We start from the raw sequence: 26582 nt of genomic DNA, 5'->3' as shown, positions 1-26582 counted from the left end.
TCCATGTGTACAGAAAACAAGTTCAGCAGAATTTCCACATGACCTTTTACTGATAATTTGTCATAATGAGGGTGTATACAAGGAAGTAATACATTAAAATTACATAAGCAGGGAGGGTATAAATATAGCTACTCTTCACTGTTTTGCACGACCTCCTGACACAGACTCAAAGGTAAGATCAAAATACATTCAGAGTATTAATTAAGGTCACTGCACTTTTTTAACCTGTATTGTGTTGTATACTGTGTCATGCAATTGTGTAAGTGTACACTGGTAGTACCGTCTCAAGAGAATTTGATTTAGTGGATTTACACTAGCATTTCCCTTAATGTCTTATTTGTCTTTGTATCAGATGGCATTTCTTCTTTTCCTGGTGATGCTGACAGCATGTGCTGCAAGTCCTGAAGGTAAAACATATATGCTTAATTAACAAAGGGAAAACAAGAGGAAATTTCACATACTTACACATATAGACCGTGTCATTCACCTTATTATTTACACTTTCTGAAATGAATAGGATAAAACAGCTATATATTGCAACTTTGAAAAACATGAGGAATGTGTCTCAATTACATATGTTGAGTAAATCTACTATGCTTCTCATTTTAGGTTAAATGTTATACAAATATTTTAACATTATAATAGAATTTTATTCAACTCTTTTTAATTTGTTTGTTTTATACTGTACAGGATAAATTTATTTAGTGTATTGTAAAATATGTTATACTTATACACATTTATCATATTCCAACCGGACATTAATTTGTTTAATTCAGACTTAACATCAAAGCAGGTGTTCTTTCCACTTTCTGAAAGGAATTAATTATTCTGTTTGCAGGAGAAACCCACCTTTAAATCTGTGCAAAACAGAGAAGGGATTTTGTTAACCATGCATGTTTACTTGCTTCCTAAAATCTTCATAAGATTCATGAATCTTAAATGATGAAGTGGCCACATGGGGAGCAGTTCTCATACGTAACCCAACAGATTTCAAGAATCAGTGGTTCATTTGCGTCCGTATGTTCCACATTTTTTGTAAAAAGACTTTCACCAACCAGTAGATTCAACAGGTTCTGGGGTTGTTATCACATCTGAAATACTTTGCATTGTATGATATATAATTTGTTCATCGGCTTACATGGACATTTAGCATTTTTCTGTCTTCTTTTTTTGTAGATTTGTCTGGTAAAATGTTCGTCTTCCCAGAAGAAACCAGTACAGCTAATGTGAGATTGACAACATCAGTACACAATTTCAGTACTGTAACGGTCTGTCTCAGGTAATGTTTTAAGTGCAAAATGATTGAATGAACTTACTTTATTCTGACTATAAAAGCATCATATTTGATTTTTTTTTTGTCTTTCTTTCAATGCCTGCAGATCCATTACAGACCTCAGCCGAACCCACGCGCTATTCTCTCTGTCCACATCCTCTGCTGACAATGCCTTCCTGATATTCAAAACTGCTGCAAGTGATGTGATTAATCTCTATATCCAGAATATAAGGACAGGATTTGGAGGGCAGGACTACAAACTGAACGCATGGCAGTCTATTTGTTCTACATGGGACTCTGAATCTGGTCTGGTGCAGCTGTGGTTAGATGGAAAGCCTTCAATTATGAAATTTCTTGGTGGATCAGAAATCACAAACCCCATTGCTATCCTCGGACAAGTGAGTTTAATTGATGAACATAGTTCATAGAATTCTAGACATTTCTGTAGATTGATACATTTTATGTTGATTTTAAGTCTCTAAAGTAATTTTTAAAAGAAATCAGCAAGTAAATGTTTTTATCTTAACTCTTTGCAATCACTACAGGAGCAAGATAGCCATGGCGGGGGGTTTGACAGTAAGCAGTCTTTTGTTGGCATGATGTGTGATGTCCACATGTGGAACTACGTCCTTTCACCCTGTGAGATCAAGCGCTACGTGGATGATCTAAACTTCACCCCAGGGAATTTGATCAACTGGAGGGCGCTGGAGTACACGTCCATGGGAAGAGTGCTGATAGAAAACAAACAAACACCATGTTGCATGCCCACAAAATGCAAGGACTAAATTTAAATTTCTTTTGAATGTGAAATGCAAATGCCATGTTGACTTTAAAAGAGTGGCAGAGGTCTGCCTTGTCTACTGCTTTTTGGGTGATGTTTTCCTTGACAGTTCATTAAAATTGGCACATGTTGCAGTCCCGTCTCATGTCCATCCTTTGATATGAATCATTTAATAAATTTCAGCACTTCAGTGGAAGGCTGGGGTTCCCTGAACATTGTTGGCCCCTTGATATCAGCTCAAGAAGCCTTGATGCAACACATTTCTTTTAATCTCTAGCATGTTTCAGGGGCCCAATCCAGTTTTGTGTCCCCACGGTGCTACAAGAGCTTGACTTCCTAGGTTATGTCTGTCTTTGTCCTATGGGCAACTATTCTGGTGAATTGTGCATTTTAAAGGGGTCCCCTTAATCCTGTGGATTAGATTTCATTTTGTATTTGCTCTTAATAATCCAATCGTAGGCAGAGTTTGAATCTACTACACTTTGTTGTGGCTGTTCTGGTAACTTGGGGGCATTCATTTTAAATTAATTCATAAATATAGCAAGGTGAGATTGAATTTATTGATTTTTAATATAGATAATTTGCTGTGCTAATTTCCTCATTCATCCATAAATGAATATCGATGTTGCTTCTGTCAGTCTCAAAACAAGAGGGGACCTACTCGCAAATTCTAAATTGTGTATAATATTAATGCTCTGGACAACACTCATGTATTATCTTGCATTGCTGGAATCTATCTTGCAGAGAAAATCTATTTTGATGTAAATAAAATAGTTTGTTCATATGTTTCAACATGTACAGTTTAAATGAAACACATATACGCCATTAAGATTATTCATATACATGTGTATTTAGTGTGGCCTCCTGTGTATCCATTGCGGAGTCTATCGTGGCAAATTTTGAGAATTAATCCACAGTTTGGTTATTGGTCCCTGATCCCAGGGTGGTGCCTCGTTATAATTAATCAATGTTAATAATCCTATTGTTATAAACAGTGTTAATAATCATTTTGTAATACCAAACTTGCTCCTGCCAGTTCCCAACATGTAATATAAGTGTGTGTGTGTGTGTGTGTGAAATAGCACTTTTTATCAGATATAAACATCTTTGAAATTTTAGAATGTAACTATTAGTTTATGATCACCAAAGTACACTTTAGTGTGACTGAAGAGTGTTTCTCTCTCTCTCTTGTTCACCAACTATATCTTATCTTGTCTGGAAGCTCTGGAAGCAGAGAGTTTCCCGGCTGACTTGAGTGTGCTCTGTCTCGTTGTCTCGGTCTGATCCCTCTCCAGGGTTCATCCCTCCAGCTGATCTGATGCAGTTCTCCTGGAAACATTGGCTCTGAGCTTCAGGCTTCTCCTCTGTCACTATAAGATCTCATCACATCAGTGGAGAGAGGAACGTGCAGCTCTACCATCACTGAAGTCCTCTGCAGAGAGATTTAATATCTGGTGAGGCAATCAAAACATGAATCAATCAAACAAAAACAATGGTGTCCTTCCATCCTATATATGGACCAAATATTTCTATGACTATCCATGACTACACACCTTTGTGAAGAAATGTTCTATGTTAAAGTCTGTCAGCATGATCTTGCAGATTATTGACATAGTCTTGAATTATCTGGTGTCCTTAAAACTCCACCTGATAATTCATTGCTGCCCTTCATTGCCCTGCCAGCAGCATGTACCGTAAGGTTTCAATGAGCTACTGTCATGATTAGGCTTTGCCTTCTGTGTTCTGTGTCTTTGTGTCGCTCCACACCCGCCTCACTCTACCTGTCCGCCACTCCCTTCACCTGCCTCTGATCATTAATCAAGCACTCCTCCTCATCAGCACAACTCCCCTCACCTGTTCAAGCCACTATTTAAACCCGTTTGGCTCGTCCTGCTGCCGGTTTTCCAGTCTGCCTGCCCGGTCTCGTTCTGCCGGATTTTCCCCTCATTTATTGTCTTGTGCTTGCACTCCCGTGTTCTGTTAACGATTCCTATTATTGTTCAATACTCATTAGAACCTGTTTCTCACTTCTGGTCCTGCATCTGAGTCCACCACCACACCCTGTGACAGCTACATGTAGCTGGTTCATCAATCTCATTAAGTGAAACATTTTGTTAGATGTTGTGACATATTATTGTGTTGATAGGTGTAATGATCTTAGCCAAAAATCTTTTTAAAAAATGCTCTCCAAAAACAACATTTGCCTCCTATTATAATTACCTGTGTTACCAGTATGGTCTGCTTTTGTCCATGTGGACAGAAAACAAGTTCAGCAGGTTTTCCAGATGACCTTTTACTGATATTTTGTCATGAGGGTGTGTACAATGAAGTAATACATTAAAATAACATAAGCAGGGAGGGTATAAATATAGCTACTCTTCACTGTTTTGCACGACCTCCTGACACCGACTCAAAGGTAAGATCAAAATACATTCAGAGTATTAATTAAGGTCACTGCACTTTTTTAACCTGTATTGTGCTGTATACTGCGTCATGCTATTGTGTAAGTGTACACTGGTAGTTAATACCGTCTCAAGAGAATTTGATTTACTGGATTTACACTAGCATTTCCCTTAATGTGTCTTTATTTGTCTTTGTATCAGATGGCATTTCTTCTTCTCTTGGTGATGCTGACGGCATGTGCTGCAAGTCCTGAAGGTAAAACATATATGCTTAATTAACAAAGGGAAAACAAGAGGGAATTTCACATGCATACACATATAGACCGTGTCATTCACCTTATCATTTAAAAACAACACTTTCTGAAATGAATAGGATAAAACAGCTATATATTGCAACTTGAAAAAACATGAGGAATGTGTCTCAATTACATATGTTGAGTAAATCTACTATGTTTCTCATTTTAGATTAAATGTTATACAAATATTTTAACATAATAGAATTTTATTCAACTCTTTTTCATTTTTTAAGTTTGTTTTATACTGTACAGGATACATTTATTTAGTGTGTATTGTAAAATATGTTATACTTATTCACATATATTCCAACCAGAATTGTTCATTTGTTTAGTTCACAGACTTGACATCAAAGCAGGTGTTCTTTCCACTTTCTGAAAGGAATTAATTATTCTGTTTGCAGGAGAAACCCACCCTTTAAATCTCTGCAAAACAGAAAAGGGATTTTGTTAACCATGCATGTTTACTTAGCTTCCTAAAATCTTCATAAGATTCATGAATCTTAAATGATGAAGTGGCCACATGGGGAGCAGTTCTCATATCTACGTATGTTCCACATTTTTTGTAAAAAGACTTTCACCAACCAGTAGATTCAACAGGTTCTGGGGTTGTTATCACATCTGAAATACTTTGCATTGTATGATATATAATTTGTTCATCAGCTTACATGGACATTTAGCATTTTTTTGTCTTCTTTTTTTGTAGATTTGTCTGGTAAAATGTTCGTCTTCCCAGAAGAAACCAGTACAGCTAATGTGAGATTGACAACATCAGTACCCAATTTCAGTGCTGTAACTGTCTGTCTCAGGTAATGTTTTAAGTGCAAAATGCTTGAATGAACTTACTTTATTCTGACTATAAAAGCATCATATTTGATTTTTTTTGTCTTTCTTTCAATGCCTGCAGATCCATTACAGACCTCAGCCGAAACCACGCGCTATTCTCTCTGTCCACATACTCTGCTCACAATGCCTTCTCAATATTCAAAACTGCTACAAGTGATGTGATTAATCTCAATGTCCAGAATATAAGGACAGGATTTGGAGGGCAGGACTACAAACTGAACGCATGGCAGTCAATTTGTTCTACATGGGACTCTGAATCTGGTCTGGTGCAGCTGTGGTTAGATGGAAAGCCTTCAATTAAGAAGTTTGTTGGTAGATCAGAAATCACAAACCCCATTACTATCCTCGGACAAGTGAGTTTAATTGATAAACATAGTTCATAGAGTTCTAGAAATTTCTGTAGATTGATACATGTTGTGTTCATTTGAATTCTCTAAAGTATTGATTTTTAAAAGAAAAATCAGCAAGTAAATGTTTTTTATCTTATTTCTTTGCAATCACTACAGGACCAGGATAGCCATGGCGGGCATTTTGACAGGAAGCAATCTTTTGTTGGCATGATGTGTGATGTCCACATGTGGAACTACGTCCTTTCACCCTGTGAGATCAAGCGCTACGTGGATGATCTAAACTTCACCCCAGGGAATTTGATCAACTGGAGGGCGCTGGAGTACACGTCCATGGGAAGAGTGCTGATAGAAAACAAACAAACACCATGTTGCATGCCCACAAAATGCAAGGACTAAATTTAAAAAGGTCTTTTCTTTTGAATGTGAATTGCAAATGCCATGTTGACTTAAAGAGTGGCAGAGGTCTGCCTTGTCTACTGCTTTTTGGGTGATGTTTTCCTTGACAGTTCATTAAAATTGGCACATGTTGCAGTCCCGTCTCATGTCCATCCTTTGATATGAATCATTTAATAAAATTCAGCACATCAGTAGAGGGCTGGGGTTCCCTGAACATTCTTGGCCCCTCGATATCAGCTCAACAAGCCTTGATGCAACACATTTCTTTTAATCTCTAGCATGTTTCAGGGGCCCAATCCAGCTTCGTGTCCCCACGGTGCTACAAGAGCTTGACTTCCTAGGTTATGTCTGTCTTCTTTGTCCTATGGGCAATTATAATGGTGAATTGTGCATTTTAAAGGGGTCCTGTTAATCCTGTTGATTAGATTTCATTTTGTATTTGCTCTTAATAACCCAATCGTAGGCAGTTTGAATCTACTACACTTTGTTGTGGCTGTTCTGGTAACTTAGGGGCATTAATTTTAAATTAATTCATAAATATAGCAAGGTGAGATTGAACATACTGATTTTTAATACGGATAATTTGCTGAGCTAATTTCCTCATTCATCCATAAATGAATATCGATGTTGCTTCTGTCAGTCTTAAAACAAGAGGGGACCTACTAGTCAATTCTAAATTGTGTATAATATAAATGCTCTGGACAACACACATGTATTATCTTACATTGCTGGAATCTATCTTGCAGAAAAAAAATATTCTACTTTGATATAAATCAAATTGTTTGTTCAAATAAATATTTCCTCAACATGTACAGTTTAAATGAAACACACACAAACATATATGCCATTAAGCTTATTCATATACATGTGGTGTATTAAGCTTGGCCTCCTGTGTGTGTCCATTGCGGAGTGTAGCGTGTGGCAAATTTCGATAATTAATCCACAGTTTGGTCATTTGTCCCTGATCCCAGGGTGGTGCCTCGTTATAATTTATCTATGTTAATAATCCTATTGTTAACAGTATTATAAATATCAATCATTTTTTGAATACCAAACCTGCTCCTGCCAGTTCCCAACATGTAATATATATAAGTGTGTGTGTTTGTGTGTGTGTGAAATAGCACTTTTTATCAGATATAAACATCTTTGAAATTTTCAAATGTAACAATTAGTTTATGATCTCCAAAGTAAACAGTGTGATAGAAGAGTGTTTCTCTCTCTCTCTCTCTGTTGTTCACCAACTATATCTTATCTTGTCTGGAAGCTCTGGAAGCAGAGAGTTTCCCGGCTGACTTGAGTGTGCTCTGTCTCGTTGTCTTGGTCTGATCCCTCTCCAGGGTTCATCCCTCCAGCTGATCTGATGCAGTTCTCCTGGAAACATTCGCTCTGAGCGTCAGGCTTCTCCTCTGTCACTATAGGATCTGATCACATCAGTGGAGAGAGGAACGTGCAGCTCTACCATCACTGAAGTCCTCTGCAGAGAGATTTAATATCTGGTGAGGCAATCAAAACATGAATCAATCAAACAAAAACAATGGTGTCCTTCCATCCTATATATGGACCAAATATTTCTATGACTATCCATGACTACACACCTTTGTGAAGAAATGTCCTATGTTAAAGTCTGTCAGCATGATCTTGCAGATTATTGACATAGTGTTGAATTATCTGATGTCCTTAAAACTCCACCTGATAATTCATTGCTGCCCTTCATTGCCCTGCCAGCAGCATGTACCGTAAGGTTTCAATGAGCTACTGTCATGATTAGGCTTTGCCTTCTGTGTTCTGTGTCTTTGTGTCGCTCCACACCCGCCTCACTCTACCTGTCCGCCACTCCCTTCACCTGCCTCTGATCATTAATCAAGCACTCCTCCTCATCAGCACAACTCCCCTCACCTGTTCAAGCCACTATTTAAACCCGTTTGGCTCGTCCTGCTGCCGGTTTTCCAGTCTCGTTCTGCCGGATTTTCCCCTCATTTATTGTCTTGTGCTTGGACTCTTGTGTTCTGTTAACGATTCCTATTATTGTTCAATACTCATTAGAACCTGTTTCTCACTTCTGGTCCTGCATCTGAGTCCACCACCACACCCTGTGACAGCTACATGTAGCTGGTTCATCAATCTCATTAAGTGAAACATTTTGTTAGATGTTGTGACATATTATTGTGTTGATAGGTGTAATGACCTTAGCCAAAAACCTTTTTAAAAAATGCTCTCCAAAAACATGTGCCTCCTATTATAATTACCTGTGTTACCAGTATGGTCTGCTTTTGTCCATGTGGACAGAAAACAAGTTCAGCAGGTTTTCCAGATGACCTTTTACTGATATTTTGTCATGAGGGTGTGTACAAGGAAGTAATATATTAAAATAACATAAGCAGGGAGGGTATAAATATAGCTCCTCTTCACTGTTTTGCACGACCTCCTGACACAGACTCAAAGGTAAGATCAAAATACATTCAGAGTATTAATTAAGGTCACTGCACTTTTTTAACCTGTATTGTGGTGTTTACTGTCATGCTATTGTGTAAGTGTACACTGGTAGTTCATGCCGTCTCAAAAGAATTTGATTTAGTGGATTTACACTAGCATTTCCCTTAATTTCTCTTTATTTGTCTTTGTATCAGATGGCATTTCTTCTTCTCCTGGTGATGCTGACAGCATGTGCTGCAAGTCCTCAAGGTAAAACATATATGCTTAATTAACAAAGGGAAAACAAGAGGGAATTTCACATGCATACACATATAGACCGTGTCATTCACCTTATTATTTACAAACACTTTCTGAAATGAATAGGATCAAACAGCTATATATTGCAACTTGAAAAAACATGAGGAATGTGTCTCAATTACATATGTTGAGTAAATCTGTTTCTCATTTTAGATTAAATGTTATACAAATATTTTAACGTTATAATAGAATTTTATTCAGCTCTTTTTAATTGTTTGTTTGTTTTATACTATACAGGATACATTTATTTAGTGTTTATTGTCAAATATGTTATACTTATACACATTTATCATATTCCAACCGGACATTAATTTGTTTAGTTCACAGACTTTACATCAAAGCAGGTGTTCTTTCCACTTTCTGCAAAGAATTAATTGTTCTGTTTGCAGGAGAAACCCACCTTTAAATCTTTGCAAAACAGAAAAGGGATTTTGTTAACCATGCATGTTTACTTGGCTTCCTAAAATCTTCATAAGATTCATGGATCTGAAATGATGAAGTGGCCACATGGGGAGCAGTTATCATACGTAACCCATCAGATTTCAAGAATCAGTGGTTCATTTGCGTCCGTATGTTCCACATTTTTTGTAAAAAGACTTTCACCAACCAGTAGATTCAACAGGTTCTGGGGTTGTTATCACATCTGAAATACTTTGCATTGTATGCTATATAATTTGTTCATTAACTTACATGGACATTTGGCATTTTTCTGTATTCTTTTTTTCTAGATTTGTCTGGTAAAATGTTCGTCTTCCCAGAAGAAACCAGTACAGCTAATGTGAGATTGACAACATCAGTACCCAATTTCAGTGCTGTAACTGTCTGTCTCAGGTAACGATTTAATTGCAAAATGCTTGAATGAACTCACTTTATTCTGACTATGAAAGCATCATGTTTGATTTTTTTTGTCTTTCTTTCAATGCCTGCAGATCCATTACAGACCTCAGCCGAAACCACGCGCTATTCTCTCTGTCCACATCCTCTGCTCACAATGCCTTCCTGCTATTCAAAGCTGCTGCAAGTGATGTGATTCAACCCCATGTCCAGAATATAAGGACAGGATTTGGAGGGCAGGACTACAAACTGAACGCATGGCAGTCTATTTGTTCTACATGGGACTCTGAATCTGGTCTGGTGCAGCTGTGGTTAGATGGAAAGCCTTCAATTAAGAAGTTTGTTGGTGGATCAGAAATCACAAACCCCATTACTATCCTCGGACAAGTGAGTTTAATTGATAAACATAGTTCATAGAATTCTAGAAATTTCTGTAGATTGATACATGTTGTGTTCATTTGAAGTCTCTAAAGTATTGATTTTTAAAAGAAAAATCAGCAAGTAAATGTTTTTTATCTTATTTCTTTGCAATCACTACAGGACCAGGATAGCCATGGCGGGGGCTTTGACAGTAAGCAGTCTTTTGTTGGCATGATGTGTGATGTCCACATGTGGAACTACGTCCTTTCACCCTGTGAGATCAAGCGCTACGTGGATGATCTAAACTTCACCCCAGGGAATTTGATCAACTGGAGGGGGCTGGAGTACACGTCCATGGGAAGAGTGCTGATAGAAAACAAACAAACACCATGTTGCATGCCCACAAAATGCAAGGACTAAATTTAAAAAAGGTCTTTTCTTTTGAATGTGAAATGCAAATGCCATGTTGACTTAAAGAGTGGCAGAGGTCTGCCTTGTCTACTGCTTTTTGGGTGATGTTTTCCTTGACAGTTCATTAAAATTGGCACATGTTGCAGTCCCGTCTCATGTCCATCCTTTGATATGAATCATTTAATAAAATTCAGCACATAAGTGGAGGGCTGGGGTTCCCTGAACATTGTTCGCCCCTCGATATCAGCTCAACAAGCCTTGATGAAACACATTTCTTTTAATCTCTAGCATGTTTCAGGGGCCCAATCCAGCTTTGTGTCCCCACGTTGCTACAAGAGCTTGACTTCCTAGGTTATGTCTGTCTTCTTTGTCCTATGGGCAATTATTATGGTGAATTGTGCATTTTAAAGGGGTCCTCTTAATCCTGTTGATTAGATTTCATTTTGTATTTGCTCTTAATAACCCAATCGTAGGCAGTTTGAATCTACTACACTTTGTTGTGGCTGTTCTGGTAACTTAGGGTCATTCATTTTAAATTAATTCATAAATATAGCAAGGTGAGATTGAACATACTGATTTTTAATACGGATAATTTGCTGTGCTAATTTCCTCATTCATCCATAAATGAATATCGATGTTGCTTCTGTCAGTCTTAAAACAAGAGGGGACCTACTAGTCAAATCTAAATTGTGTATAATATAAATGCTCTGGACAACACGCATGTATTATCTTACATTGCTGGAATCTATCTTGCAGAAAAAAAATATTCTACTTTGATATAAATCAAATTGTTTGTTCAAATAAATATTTCCTCAACATGTACAGTTTAAATGAAACACACACAAACATATACGCCATTAAGCTTATTCATATACATGTGGTGTATTAAGCGTGGCCTCCTGTGTGTGTCCATTGCGGAGTGTAGCGTGTGGCAAATTTCGATAATTAATCCACAGTTTGGTCATTTGTCCCTGATCCCAGGGTGGTGCCTCGTTATAATTTATCTATGATAATAATCCTATTGTTAACAGTATTATAAATATCAATCATTTTTTGAATACCAAACCTGCTCCTGCCAGTTCCCAACATGTAATATATATAAGTGTGTGTTTGTGTGTCTGTGTGTGTTTGTGTGTGTGTGAAATAGCACTTTTTATCAGATATAAACATCTTTGAAATTTTCAAATGTAACAATTAGTTTATGATCTCCAAAGTAAACAGTGTGATAGAAGAGTGTTTCTCTCTCTCTCTCTCTGTTGTTCACCAACTATATCTTATCTTGTCTGGAAGCTCTGGAAGCAGAGTTTCCCGGCTGACTTGAGTGTGCTCTGTCTCGTTGTCTCGGTCTGATCCCTCTCCAGGGTTCATCCCTCCAGCTGATCTGATGCAGTTCTCCTGGAAACATTCGCTCTGACCTTCAGGCTTCTCCTCTGTCACTATAGGATCTGATCACATCAGTGGAGAGAGGAACGTGCAGCTCTTCCATCACTGAAGTCCTCTGCAGAGAGATTTAATATCTGGTGAGGCAATCAAAACATGAATCAATCAAACAAAAACAATGGTGTCCTTCCATCCTATATATGGACCAAATATTTCTATGACTATCCATGACTACACACCTTTGTGAAGAAATGTCCTATGTTAATGTCTGTCAGCATGATCTTGCAGATTATTGACATAGTCTTGAATTATCTGGTGTCCTTAAAACTCCACCTGATAATTCATTGCTGCCCTTCATTGCCCTGCCAGCAGCATGTACCGTAAGGTTTCAATGAGCTACTGTCATGATTAGGCTTTGCCTTCTGTGTTCTGTGTCTTTGTGTCGCTCCACACCCGCCTCACTCTACCTGTCCGCCACTCCCTTCACCTGCCTCTGATCATTAATCAAGCACTCCTCCTCATCAGCACAACTCCCCTCACCTGTTCAAGCCACTATTTAAACCCGTTTGGCTCGTCCTGCTGCCGGTTTTCCAGTCTGCCTGCCCGGTCTCGTTCTGCCGGATTTTCCCCTCATTTATTGTCTTGTGCTTGCACTCCCGTGTTCTGTTAACGATTCCTATTATTGTTCAATACTCATTAGAACCTGTTTCTCACTTCTGGTCCTGCATCTGAGTCCACCACCACACCCTGTGACAGCTACATGTAGCTGGTTCATCAATCTCATTAAGTGAAACATTTTGTTAGATGTTGTGACATATTATTGTGTTGATAGGTGTAATGATCTTAGCCAAAAATCTTTTTAAAAAATGCTCTCCAAAAACAACATTTGCCTCCTATTATAATTACCTGTGTTACCAGTATGGTCTGCTTTTGTCCATGTGGACAGAAAACAAGTTCAGCAGGTTTTCCAGATGACCTTTTACTGATATTTTGTCATGAGGGTGTGTACAATGAAGTAATACATTAAAATAACATAAGCAGGGAGGGTATAAATATAGCTACTCTTCACTGTTTTGCACGACCTCCTGACACCGACTCAAAGGTAAGATCAAAATACATTCAGAGTATTAATTAAGGTCACTGCACTTTTTTAACCTGTATTGTGCTGTATACTGCGTCATGCTATTGTGTAAGTGTACACTGGTAGTTAATACCGTCTCAAGAGAATTTGATTTACTGGATTTACACTAGCATTTCCCTTAATGTGTCTTTATTTGTCTTTGTATCAGATGGCATTTCTTCTTCTCTTGGTGATGCTGACGGCATGTGCTGCAAGTCCTGAAGGTAAAACATATATGCTTAATTAACAAAGGGAAAACAAGAGGGAATTTCACATGCATACACATATAGACCGTGTCATTCACCTTATCATTTAAAAACAACACTTTCTGAAATGAATAGGATAAAACAGCTATATATTGCAACTTGAAAAAACATGAGGAATGTGTCTCAATTACATATGTTGAGTAAATCTACTGTTTCTCATTTTAGCTTAAATGTTATACAAATATTTTAACATAATAGAATTTTATTCAACTCTTTTTCATTTTTTAAGTTTGTTTTATACTGTACAGGATACATTTATTTAGTGTGTATTGTAAAATATGTTATACTTATTCACATATATTCCAACCAGAATTGTTCATTTGTTTAGTTCACAGACTTGACATCAAAGCAGGTGTTCTTTCCACTTTCTGAAAGGAATTAATTATTCTGTTTGCAGGAGAAACCCACCCTTTAAATCTCTGCAAAACAGAAAAGGGATTTTGTTAACCATGCATGTTTACTTAGCTTCCTAAAATCTTCATAAGATTCATGAATCTTAAATGATGAAGTGGCCACATGGGGAGCAGTTCTCATATCTACGTATGTTCCACATTTTTTGTAAAAAGACTTTCACCAACCAGTAGATTCAACAGGTTCTGGGGTTGTTATCACATCTGAAATACTTTGCATTGTATGATATATAATTTGTTCATCAGCTTACATGGACATTTAGCATTTTTTTGTCTTCTTTTTTTGTAGATTTGTCTGGTAAAATGTTCGTCTTCCCAGAAGAAACCAGTACAGCTAATGTGAGATTGACAACATCAGTACCCAATTTCAGTGCTGTAACTGTCTGTCTCAGGTAATGTTTTAAGTGCAAAATGCTTGAATGAACTTACTTTATTCTGACTATAAAAGCATCATATTTGATTTTTTTTGTCTTTCTTTCAATGCCTGCAGATCCATTACAGACCTCAGCCGAAACCACGCGCTATTCTCTCTGTCTACATACTCTGCTCACAATGCCTTCTCAATATTCAAAACTGCTACAAGTGATGTGATTAATCTCAATGTCCAGAATATATGGACAGGATTTGGAGGGCAGGACTACAAACTGAACGCATGGCAGTCAATTTGTTCTACATGGGACTCTGAATCTGGTCTGGTGCAGCTGTGGTTAGATGGAAAGCCTTCAATTAAGAAGTTTGTTGGTAGATCAGAAATCACAAACCCCATTACTATCCTCGGACAAGTGAGTTTAATTGATAAACATAGTTCATAGAGTTCTAGAAATTTCTGTAGATTGATACATGTTGTGTTCATTTGAATTCTCTAAAGTATTGATTTTTAAAAGAAAAATCAGCAAGTAAATGTTTTTTATCTTATTTCTTTGCAATCACTACAGGACCAGGATAGCCATGGCGGGCATTTTGACAGGAAGCAATCTTTTGTTGGCATGATGTGTGATGTCCACATGTGGAACTACGTCCTATCACCCTGTGAGATCAAGCGCTATGTGGATGATCTAAACTTCACCCCAGGGAATTTGATCAACTGGAGGGCGCTGGAGTACACGTCCATGGGAAGAGTGCTGATAGAAAACAAACAAACACCATGTTGCATGCCCACAAAATGCAAGGACTAAATTTAAAAAGGTCTTTTCTTTTGAATGTGAAATGCAAATGCCATGTTGACTTAAAGAGTGGCAGAGGTCTGCCTTGTCTACTGCTTTTTGGGTGATGTTTTCCTTGACAGTTCATTAAAATTGGCACATGTTGCAGTCCCGTCTCATGTCCATCCTTTGATATGAATCATTTAATAAAATTCAGCACATCAGTGGAGGGCTGGGGTTCCCTGAACATTCTTGGCCCCTCGATATCAGCTCAACAAGCCTTGATGCAACACATTTCTTTTAATCTCTAGCATGTTTCAGGGGCCCAATCCAGCTTCGTGTCCCCACGGTGCTACAAGAGCTTGACTTCCTAGGTTATGTCTGTCTTCTTTGTCCTATGGGCAATTATAATGGTGAATTGTGCATTTTAAAGGGGTCCTGTTAATCCTGTTGATTAGATTTCATTTTGTATTTGCTCTTAATAACCCAATCGTAGGCAGAGTTTGAATCTACTACACTTTGTTGTGGCTGTTCTGGTAACTTAGGGGCATTCATTTTAAATTAATTCATAAATATAGCAAGGTGAGATTGAACATACTGATTTTTAATACGGATAATTTGCTGTGCTAATTTCCCCATTCATCCATAAATGAATATCGATGTTGCTTCTGTCAGTCTTAAAACAAGAGGGGACCTACTAGTCAATTCTAAATTGTGTATAATATAAATGCTCTGGACAACACACATGTATTATCTTACATTGCTGGAATCTATCTTGCAGAAAAAAAATATTCTACTTTGATATAAATCAAATTGTTTGTTCAAATAAATATTTCCTCAACATGTACAGTTTAAATGAAACACACACAAACATATATGCCATTAAGCTTATTCATATACATGTGGTGTATTAAGCGTGGCCTCCTGTGTGTGTCCATTGCGGAGTGTAGCGTGTGGCAAATTTCGATAATTAATCCACAGTTTGGTCATTTGTCCCTGATCCCAGGGTGGTGCCTCGTTATAATTTATCTATGTTAATAATCCTATTGTTAACAGTATTATAAATATCAATCATTTTTTGAATACCAAACCTGCTCCTGCCAGTTCCCAACATGTAATATATATAAGTGTGTGTTTGTGTGTCTGTGTGTGTTTGTGTGTGTGTGAAATAGCACTTTTTATCAGATATAAACATCTTTGAAATTTTCAAATGTAACAATTAGTTTATGATCTCCAAAGTAAACAGTGTGATAGAAGAGTGTTTCTCTCTCTCTCTCTCTCTGTTGTTCACCAACTATATCTTATCTTGTCTGGAAGCTCTGGAAGCAGAGTTTCCCGGCTGACTTGAGTGTGCTCTGTCTCGTTGTCTCGGTCTGATCCCTCTCCAGGGTTCATCCCTCCAGCTGATCTGATGCAGTTCTCCTGGAAACATTCGCTCTGAGCTTCAGGCTTCTCCTCTGTCACTATAGGATCTGATCACATCAGTGGAGAGAGGAACGTGCAGCTCTACCATCACTGAAGTCCTCTGCAGAGAGATTTAATATCTGGTGAGGCAATCAAAACATGAATCAATCAAACAAAAACAATGGTGTCCTTCCATCCTATATATGGACCAAATATTTCTATGACTATCCATGACTACACACCTTTGTGAAGAAATGTCCTATGTTAATGTCTGTCAGCATGATCTTGCAGATTATTGACATAGTCTTGAATTATCTGATGTCCTTAAAACTCCACCTGATAATTCATTGCTGCCCTTCATTGCCCTGCCAGCAGCATGTACCGTAAGGTTTCAATGAGCTACTGTCATGATTAGGCTTTGCCTTCTGTGTTCTGTGTCTTTGTGTCGCTCCACACCCGCCTCACTCTACCTGTCCGCCACTCCCTTCACCTGCCTCTGATCATTAATCAAGCACTCCTCCTCATCAGCACAACTCCCCTCACCTGTTCAAGCCACTATTTAAACCCGTTTGGCTCGTCCTGCTGCCGGTTTTCCAGTCTGCCTGCCCGGTCTCGTTCTGCCGGATTTTCCCCTCATTTATTGTCTTGTGCTTGCACTCCCGTGTTCTGTTAACGATTCCTATTATTGTTCAATACTCATTAGAACCTGTTTCTCACTTCTGGTCCTGCATCTGAGTCCACCACCACACCCTGTGACAGCTACATGTAGCTGGTTCATCAATCTCATTAAGTGAAACATTTTGTTAGATGTTGTGACATATTATTGTGTTGATAGGTGTAATGATCTTAGCCAAAAATCTTTTTAAAAAATGCTCTCCAAAAACAAAATTTGCCTCCTATTATAATTACCTGTGTTACCAGTATGGTCTGCTTTTGTCCATGTGGACAGAAAACAAGTTCAGCAGGTTTTCCAGATGACCTTTTACTGATATTTTGTCATGAGGGTGTGTACAATGAAGTAATACATTAAAATAACATAAGCAGGGAGGGTATAAATATAGCTACTCTTCACTGTTTTGCACGACCTCCTGACACCGACTCAAAGGTAAGATCAAAATACATTCAGAGTATTAATTAAGGTCACTGCACTTTTTTAACCTGTATTGTGCTGTATACTGCGTCATGCTATTGTGTAAGTGTACACTGGTAGTTAATACCGTCTCAAGAGAATTTGATTTACTGGATTTACACTAGCATTTCCCTTAATGTGTCTTTATTTGTCTTTGTATCAGATGGCATTTCTTCTTCTCTTGGTGATGCTGACGGCATGTGCTGCAAGTCCTGAAGGTAAAACATATATGCTTAATTAACAAAGGGAAAACAAGAGGGAATTTCACATGCATACACATATAGACCGTGTCATTCACCTTATCATTTAAAAACAACACTTTCTGAAATGAATAGGATAAAACAGCTATATATTGCAACTTGAAAAAACACGAGGAATGTGTCTCAATTACATATGTTGAGTAAATCTACTGTTTCTCATTTTAGCTTAAATGTTATACAAATATTTTAACATAATAGAATTTTATTCAACTCTTTTTCATTTTTTAAGTTTGTTTTATACTGTACAGGATACATTTATTTAGTGTGTATTGTAAAATATGTTATACTTATTCACATATATTCCAACCAGAATTGTTCATTTGTTTAGTTCACAGACTTGACATCAAAGCAGGTGTTCTTTCCACTTTCTGAAAGGAATTAATTATTCTGTTTGCAGGAGAAACCCACCCTTTAAATCTCTGCAAAACAGAAAAGGGATTTTGTTAACCATGCATGTTTACTTAGCTTCCTAAAATCTTCATAAGATTCATGAATCTTAAATGATGAAGTGGCCACATGGGGAGCAGTTCTCATATCTACGTATGTTCCACATTTTTTGTAAAAAGACTTTCACCAACCAGTAGATTCAACAGGTTCTGGGGTTGTTATCACATCTGAAATACTTTGCATTGTATGATATATAATTTGTTCATCAGCTTACATGGACATTTAGCATTTTTTTGTCTTCTTTTTTTGTAGATTTGTCTGGTAAAATGTTCGTCTTCCCAGAAGAAACCAGTACAGCTAATGTGAGATTGACAACATCAGTACCCAATTTCAGTGCTGTAACTGTCTGTCTCAGGTAATGTTTTAAGTGCAAAATGCTTGAATGAACTTACTTTATTCTGACTATAAAAGCATCATATTTGATTTTTTTTGTCTTTCTTTCAATGCCTGCAGATCCATTACAGACCTCAGCCGAAACCACGCGCTATTCTCTCTGTCTACATACTCTGCTCACAATGCCTTCTCAATATTCAAAACTGCTACAAGTGATGTGATTAATCTCAATGTCCAGAATATAAGGACAGGATTTGGAGGGCAGGACTACAAACTGAACGCATGGCAGTCAATTTGTTCTACATGGGACTCTGAATCTGGTCTGGTGCAGCTGTGGTTAGATGGAAAGCCTTCAATTAAGAAGTTTGTTGGTAGATCAGAAATCAGAAACCCCATTACTATCCTCGGACAAGTGAGTTTAATTGATAAACATAGTTCATAGAGTTCTAGAAATTTCTGTAGATTGATACATGTTGTGTTCATTTGAATTCTCTAAAGTATTGATTTTTAAAAGAAAAATCAGCAAGTAAATGTTTTTTATCTTATTTCTTTGCAATCACTACAGGACCAGGATAGCCATGGCGGGCATTTTGACAGGAAGCAATCTTTTGTTGGCATGATGTGTGATGTCCACATGTGGAACTACGTCCTTTCACCCTGTGAGATCAAGCGCTACGTGGATGATCTAAACTTCACCCCAGGGAATTTGATCAACTGGAGGGCGCTGGAGTACACGTCCATGGGAAGAGTGCTGATAGAAAACAAACAAACACCATGTTGCATGCCCACAAAATGCAAGGACTAAATTTAAAAAGGTCTTTTCTTTTGAATGTGAAATGCAAATGCCATGTTGACTTAAAGAGTGGCAGAGGTCTGCCTTGTCTACTGCTTTTTGGGTGATGTTTTTCTTGACAGTTCATTAAAATTGGCACATGTTGCAGTCCCGTCTCATGTCCATCCTTTGATATGAATCATTTAATAAAATTCAGCACATCAGTAGAGGGCTGGGGTTCCCTGAACATTCTTGGCCCCTCGATATCAGCTCAACAAGCCTTGATGCAACACATTTCTTTTAATCTCTAGCATGTTTCAGGGGCCCAATCCAGCTTCGTGTCCCCACGGTGCTACAAGAGCTTGACTTCCTAGGTTATGTCTGTCTTCTTTGTCCTATGGGCAATTATAATGGTGAATTGTGCATTTTAAAGGGGTCCTGTTAATCCTGTTGATTAGATTTCATTTTGTATTTGCTCTTAATAACCCAATCGTAGGCAGTTTGAATCTACTACACTTTGTTGTGGCTGTTCTGGTAACTTAGGGGCATTCATTTTAAATTAATTCATAAATATAGCAAGGTGAGATTGAACATACTGATTTTTAATACGGATAATTTGCTGTGCTAATTTCCCCATTCATCCATAAATGAATATCGATGTTGCTTCTGTCAGTCTTAAAACAAGAGGGGACCTACTAGTCAATTCTAAATTGTGTATAATATAAATGCTCTGGACAACACACATGTATTATCTTACATTGCTGGAATCTATCTTGCAGAAAAAAAATATTCTACTTTGATATAAATCAAATTGTTTGTTCAAATAAATATTTCCTCAACATGTACAGTTTAAATGAAACACACACAAACATATATGCCATTAAGCTTATTCATATACATGTGGTGTATTAAGCGTGGCCTCCTGTGTGTGTCCATTGCGGAGTGTAGCGTGTGGCAAATTTCGATAATTAATCCACAGTTTGGTCATTTGTCCCTGATCCCAGGGTGGTGCCTCGTTATAATTTATCTATGTTAATAATCCTATTGTTAACAGTATTATAAATATCAATCATTTTTTGAATACCAAACCTGCTCCTGCCAGTTCCCAACATGTAATATATATAAGTGTGTGTTTGTGTGTCTGTGTGTGTTTGTGTGTGTGTGAAATAGCACTTTTTATCAGATATAAACATCTTTGAAATTTTCAAATGTAACAATTAGTTTATGATCTCCAAAGTAAACAGTGTGATAGAAGAGTGTTTCTCTCTCTCTCTCTCTGTTGTTCACCAACTATATCTTATCTTGTCTGGAAGCTCTGGAAGCAGAGTTTCCCGGCTGACTTGAGTGTGCTCTGTCTCGTTGTCTCGGTCTGATCCCTCTCCAGGGTTCATCCCTCCAGCTGATCTGATGCAGTTCTCCTGGAAACATTCGCTCTGAGCTTCAGGCTTCTCCTCTGTCACTATAGGATCTGATCACATCAGTGGAGAGAGGAACGTGCAGCTCTTCCATCACTGAAGTCCTCTGCAGAGAGATTTAATATCTGGTGAGGCAATCAAAACATGAATCAATCAAACAAAAACAATGGTGTCCTTCCATCCTATATATGGACCAAATATTTCTATGACTATCCATGACTACACACCTTTGTGAAGAAATGTCCTATGTTAAAGTCTGTCAGCATGATCTTGCAGATTATTGACATAGTCTTGAATTATCTGGTGTCCTTAAAACTCCACCTGATAATTCATTGCTGCCCTTCATTGCCCTGCCAGCAGCATGTACCGTAAGGTTTCAATGAGCTACTGTCATGATTAGGCTTTGCCTTCTGTGTTCTGTGTCTTTGTGTCGCTCCACACCCGCCTCACTCTACCTGTCCGCCACTCCCTTCACCTGCCTCTGATCATTAATCAAGCACTCCTCCTCATCAGCACAACTCCCCTCACCTGTTCAAGCCACTATTTAAACCCGTTTGGCTCGTCCTGCTGCCGGTTTTCCAGTCTGCCTGCCCGGTCTCGTTCTGCCGGATTTTCCCCTCATTTATTGTCTTGTGCTTGCACTCCCGTGTTCTGTTAACGATTCCTATTATTGTTCAATACTCATTAGAACCTGTTTCTCACTTCTGGTCCTGCATCTGAGTCCACCACCACACCCTGTGACAGCTACATGTAGCTGGTTCATCAATCTCATTAAGTGAAACATTTTGTTAGATGTTGTGACATATTATTGTGTTGATAGGTGTAATGATCTTAGCCAAAAATCTTTTTTAAAAATGCTCTCCAAAAACATGTGCCTCCTATTATAATTACCTGTGTTACCAGTATGGTCTGCTTTTGTCCATGTGGACAGAAAACAAGTTCAGCAGGTTTTCCAGATGACCTTTTACTGATATTTTGTCATGAGGGTGTGTACAAGGAAGTAATGTATTAAAATAACATAAGCAGGGAGGGTATAAATATAGCTCCTCTTCACTGTTTTGCACGACCTCCTGACACAGACTCAAAGGTAAGATCAAAATACATTCAGAGTATTAATTAAGGTCACTGCACTTTTTTAACCTGTATTGTGTTGTATACTGTCTCATGCTATTTTGTAAGTGTACACTGGTAGTTCATGCCGTCTCAAATGAATTTGATTTAGTGGATTTACACTAGCATTTCCCTTAATGTGTCTTTATTTGTCTTTGTATCAGATGGCATTTCTTCTTCTCTTGGTGATGCTGACAGCATGTGCTGCAAGTCCTCAAGGTAAAACAATTATGCTTAATTAACAAAGGGAAAACAAGAGGGAATTTCACATACTTACACATATAGACCGTGTCATTCACCTTATTATTTACAAACACTTTCTGAAATGAATAGGATCAAACAGCTATATATTGCAACTTCAAAAAACATGAGGAATGTGTCTCAATTACATATGTTGAGTAAATCTGTTTCTCATTTTAGATTAAATGTTATACAAATATTTTAACATTATAATAGAATTTTATTCAACTCTTTTTAATTGTTTGTTTGTTTTATACTGTACAGGATACATTGATTTAGTGTTTATTGTCAAATATGTTATACTTATACACATTTATCATATTCCAACTGGACATTAATTTGTTTAGTTCACAGACTTTACATCAAAGCAGGTGTTCTCTCCACTTTCTGCAAAGAATTAATTATTCTGTTTGCAGGAGAAACCCACCTTTAAATCTCTGCAAAACAGAAAAGGGATTTTGTTAACCATTCATGTTTACTTGGCTTCCTAAAATCTTCATAAGATTCATGAATCTTAAATGATGAAGTGGCCACATGGGGAGCAGTTATCATACGTAACCCATCAGATTTCAAGAATCAGTGGTTCATTTGCGTCCGTATGTTCCACATTTTTTGTAAAAAGACTTTCACCAACCAGTAGATTCAACAGGTTCTGGGGTTGTTATCACATCTGAAATACTTTGCATTGTATGATATATAATTTGTTCATTAACTTACATGGACATTTAGCATTTTTCTGTCTTCTTTTTTTGTAGATTTGTCTGGTAAAATGTTCGTCTTCCCAGAAGAAACCAGTACAGCTAATGTGAGATTGACAACATCAGTACCCAATTTCAGTGCTGCAACTGTCTGTCTCAGGTAATGTTTTAAGTGTAACATGCTTGAATGAACTCACTTTATTCTGACTCTAAAAGTATCATATTTGATTTTCTTTTTTTTCTTTCAATGCCTGCAGATCCATTACAGACCTCAGCCGAAACCACGCGCTATTCTCTCTGTCCACATCCTCTGCTGACAATGCCTTCCTGATATTCAAAACTGCTACAAGTGATGTGATTAATCTCTATATCCAGAATATATGGACAGGATTTGGAGGGCAGGACTACAAACTGAACGCATGGCAGTCTATTTGTTCTACATGGGACTCTGAATCTGGTCTGGTGCAGCTGTGGTTAGATGGAAAGCCTTCAATTATGAAATTTCTTGGTGGATCAGAAATCACAAACCCCATTGCTATCCTCGGACAAGTGAGTTTAATTGATGAACATAGTTCATAGAATTCTAGAAATTTCTGTAGATTGATACATTTTGTGTTGATTTTAAGTCTCTAAAGTATTGATTTTTGAAAGCAAAATCAGCAATTAAATGTTTTTCTTAACTCTTTGCAATCACTACAGGAGCAGGATAGCCATGGCGGGGGGTTTAACACAATGCAGTCTTTTGTTGGCATGATGTGTGATGTCCACATGTGGAACTACGTCCTTTCACCCTGTGAGATCAAGCGCTACGTGGATGATCTAAACTTCACCCCAGGGAATTTGATCAACTGGAGGGCGCTGGAGTACACGTCCATGGGAAGAGTGCTGATAGAAAACAAACAAACACCATGTTGCATGCCCACAAAGACTAAATGTAACAAGGTCTTTTCTTTTGAATGTGAAATGCAAATGCCATGTTGACTTAAAGAGTGGCAGAGGTCTGCCTAGTCTACTGCTTTTTGGGTGATGTTCTTCTTGACAGTTCATTAAAATTGGCACATTTTAAAGTCCCGTCTCATGTCCATCCTTTGATATGAATCATTTAATAAAATTCAGCACATTAGTGGAAGGCTGGGGTTCCCTGAACATTCTTGGCCCCTTGATATCAGCTCAACAAGCCTTGATGAAACACATTTCTTTTAATCTCTAGCATGTTTCAGGGGCCCAATCCAGCTTTGTGTCCCCACGGTGCTACAAGAGCTTGACTTCCTAGGTTATGTCTGTCTTCTTTGTCCTATGGGCAATTACGATGTCGGCCCATGAAGACAAGATACTGCTTGGGTTGCTGCATCAGCATCTGCAAAGGGAATCATTTCCCCCGGGGATAGGGGTGGGGTACTTATTTTACATGCATGAATGATATAGCATTTTGAAAATGGAATTACATTTTCTAAAGAAAATTCTTTGTCAGTTGGTGCTTTATGATTCAATGGTTTGTATCAGAACCGATGTGACGAGTGAAGTTCAGTGCCTGGATCTTAAGAGTAGCGGCTTGTGACTACTGTATATTTACATTTTCATAATTCCAACTCATTGTCGTCCTTTCTCCTAAACCTGCTTTATATATCAAAGGGTCTCTTTCATGAATGCTCAGTATAACTGAGACCATAAACTTGCTGTAGCTGATCTACTGAGGTATACTTAGCAAAACTCAACACTAAAGACAACAAATAAAATGTGAGTAATATATCAGACATAGTATGTAGAACAACCATAGGCTCTTCAAGAGAGCTCTATATTACTGAATGTGTTTTGAGCTGATCTGTTCTGTTTTCTCGCTGCTGTGAAGTGTGGAACAGGCCCATGTCTGCAGGTTTGATTAACTGGGTAGGTGGTGTCTTATCAGTCATCAAGATGTGTGATTTATTGTTCTATTTATTAGCAAGATGAACCCGTCTTTCTTCATAATTTCCTCATTTGCTTGACCACATTTTCTTCTCTGAATGAATTGCAGCATTTGCTCAAATGATGTAGCACTAGTGATGCTGCAGGTGGCTGGCAAACATCCAGGGACTTCCACAATAAATTAGGCTGCAGGGTAGGAGCTGAAGCAGTAACACTACTCACCTTAAACGCCTCTCTTTGACATTCCTGCTGAATCAATTAAGCAGTATGTGCTGCGTGAGAACTCAGAAAAAGACTCTTGTGGTATGCTAGCTGCTCGCTGATGTAATGGAGGGCAACTTTTACCTCAACAGACTGAGAGATTGAGGGTTTGCAATATTGTAAAAGTTTAATTCACCGGATCATGAGGGACGCTCACTCGGGATGCCATTTGCCCGCTTGATGTCCTGGGACACGGTGCATGTGCCCCATGCTGTGCTGAGTTATACAGTCTTCAATGCAATCCTGAGGTGTTTCAGAGTTGTTATCTGTAGTAAAAACCAGTAAGATTTGCCAAAGGTGTTTAGACCTTCATTTAATCTAATTCATTTAACAAGTCTCACATTTTCTTTGAACATGGAGAACTCATAATTCAGAGTTCACTGAAGGCAAAACAAATTTAAGAAATTGTTTTAACAATGGAATAAACAGATTTGGGGAAAGAGTAAAATAATTATTCCTTTTTGAAACTGTGTATTTAGCTTTTATGACTGTTCATAAGTAACCGATTGCGAGACACTTTTTTAAGTGTTGAATTTCTACACAGCCATGGATTTTTCTGAACACCACTGTGACAAGACAAAACCAAATCTATTGAGATATGTTAACAGCTTCACACAAAGTTGTATTGATATAATGTGAGATAGTAATCAAGATATGCAATTTCATACAACTAAGCAGAAGATCTGGGCATGATTAACATATATCTTTATTTGTCAACATTTTTTTCACATAATTTTTACAACTTCACACAAAAAAACATTACTTTAAAGCAGGACATTCGTAGTAATTTAATGTCAAGATCATGTTGTTACTCCAGCTATGTCCAACCTTTGGCATATACATTTTGTTATATTCCTTTAATTTAACATCCAAGTGTACATGTCACAGATTAATCATGGGTGAACTTTTCCATGGTGTGTGTCTTTACCAACAATTTCAGCAGTTTATTTCTGCCTGTGTAGAATTGAACCTCAAGGCTGGACACATAGGTTTCCAACACATTCTTTTCGTTTTGCCTCTCAACAGCTCTCAACATGGCAACGATGAGTTGGAGGCTCACAGCAGACAGTGCTAACAACGGCGAAAGTGCTGACAGAGAAACCGACAGAGGAACCAGAGGGTGGGTGCTAAACTTCGGCAATGACGCTGTTGGTCAGGACAGCGTTATCAGCCTTAACCGCCGTATGAGAGCGCACGACGTCATCAGACTCCCGGAGCATTTTCTCTGAGCGTCTAATAATGAGACAGATGGATTTACATTGTACCTACGTGAAAGCCCGATGTGTCTCTTAAAGGGTGCCTTGTGATATGGTATCAGACGCCGAGGGGCTTGACAAAGTGACAAACAGCAGGATATCAGCTAAAACCAACAGCAGTTCTCTTGTAATAGGAGAACAATAAAATGTGAGAATGTGTAAGGGATGGCAGATTGTGTGTGCAGATAATGCTGTTAGATGCTAGATAACAGAATGCCTCTGACTAAATGTTCTGCTTTGGGCAAAAAAGGCACCGAATATTTGTCTTGTAGCACAAGACTCTATCATGGAGACAGCTGCTCCATCCTCCTCTCTTCCCTCCACTGACTTTGGATCATCTGATTAGTGTTGTACATGC

At 38.0% G+C, this 26582-nt stretch overlaps 5 protein-coding genes across 5 annotated transcripts; all 5 read left to right on the top strand.

Annotated features, from left to right (window-relative positions):
* Window positions 1-352: 352 nt before the first annotated feature.
* LOC306700439 (serum amyloid P-component-like) lies at window positions 353-2058 on the top strand (the record flags this gene model as incomplete). Its single annotated transcript, XM_079165458.1, has 4 exons — window positions 353-407; window positions 1177-1279; window positions 1380-1671; window positions 1819-2058. The coding sequence occupies 4 exons, from the start codon at window positions 353-355 to the stop codon at window positions 2056-2058; spliced, it is 690 nt and encodes a 229-aa protein (XP_079021584.1).
* Window positions 2059-4657: 2599 nt separating this feature from the next.
* On the top strand, window positions 4658-6341 carry LOC306700438 (C-reactive protein-like; the record flags this gene model as incomplete). The annotated part of the gene is made up of 4 exons (XM_079165457.1): window positions 4658-4712; window positions 5456-5558; window positions 5657-5948; window positions 6102-6341. The coding sequence occupies 4 exons, from the start codon at window positions 4658-4660 to the stop codon at window positions 6339-6341; spliced, it is 690 nt and encodes a 229-aa protein (XP_079021583.1).
* Window positions 6342-8968: 2627 nt separating this feature from the next.
* Window positions 8969-10685, top strand: LOC306700437 (C-reactive protein-like; the record flags this gene model as incomplete). Its single annotated transcript, XM_079165456.1, has 4 exons — window positions 8969-9023; window positions 9800-9902; window positions 10001-10292; window positions 10446-10685. 4 exons carry the CDS (start codon window positions 8969-8971, stop codon window positions 10683-10685), a joined length of 690 nt encoding a protein of 229 aa, XP_079021582.1.
* A 2660-nt stretch (window positions 10686-13345) lies between these two features.
* LOC306700436 (C-reactive protein-like) lies at window positions 13346-15027 on the top strand (the record flags this gene model as incomplete). The annotated part of the gene is made up of 4 exons (XM_079165455.1): window positions 13346-13400; window positions 14142-14244; window positions 14343-14634; window positions 14788-15027. The coding sequence occupies 4 exons, from the start codon at window positions 13346-13348 to the stop codon at window positions 15025-15027; spliced, it is 690 nt and encodes a 229-aa protein (XP_079021581.1).
* A 7001-nt stretch (window positions 15028-22028) lies between these two features.
* LOC306700435 (C-reactive protein-like) lies at window positions 22029-26197 on the top strand (the record flags this gene model as incomplete). The annotated part of the gene is made up of 5 exons (XM_079165454.1): window positions 22029-22083; window positions 22860-22962; window positions 23060-23351; window positions 23502-23736; window positions 25995-26197. 5 exons carry the CDS (start codon window positions 22029-22031, stop codon window positions 26195-26197), a joined length of 888 nt encoding a protein of 295 aa, XP_079021580.1.
* Between the last annotated feature and the right edge of the window lie 385 nt (window positions 26198-26582).

Source organism: Pholis gunnellus, assembly GCF_910591455.1.
Source record: "Pholis gunnellus genome assembly, chromosome: 8".
Classification (NCBI taxonomy): Eukaryota; Metazoa; Chordata; class Actinopteri; order Perciformes; family Pholidae; genus Pholis; species Pholis gunnellus.
Note: the sequence above shows the minus strand (reverse complement) of the source record. Positions and strands in the feature narration are given on the sequence as shown.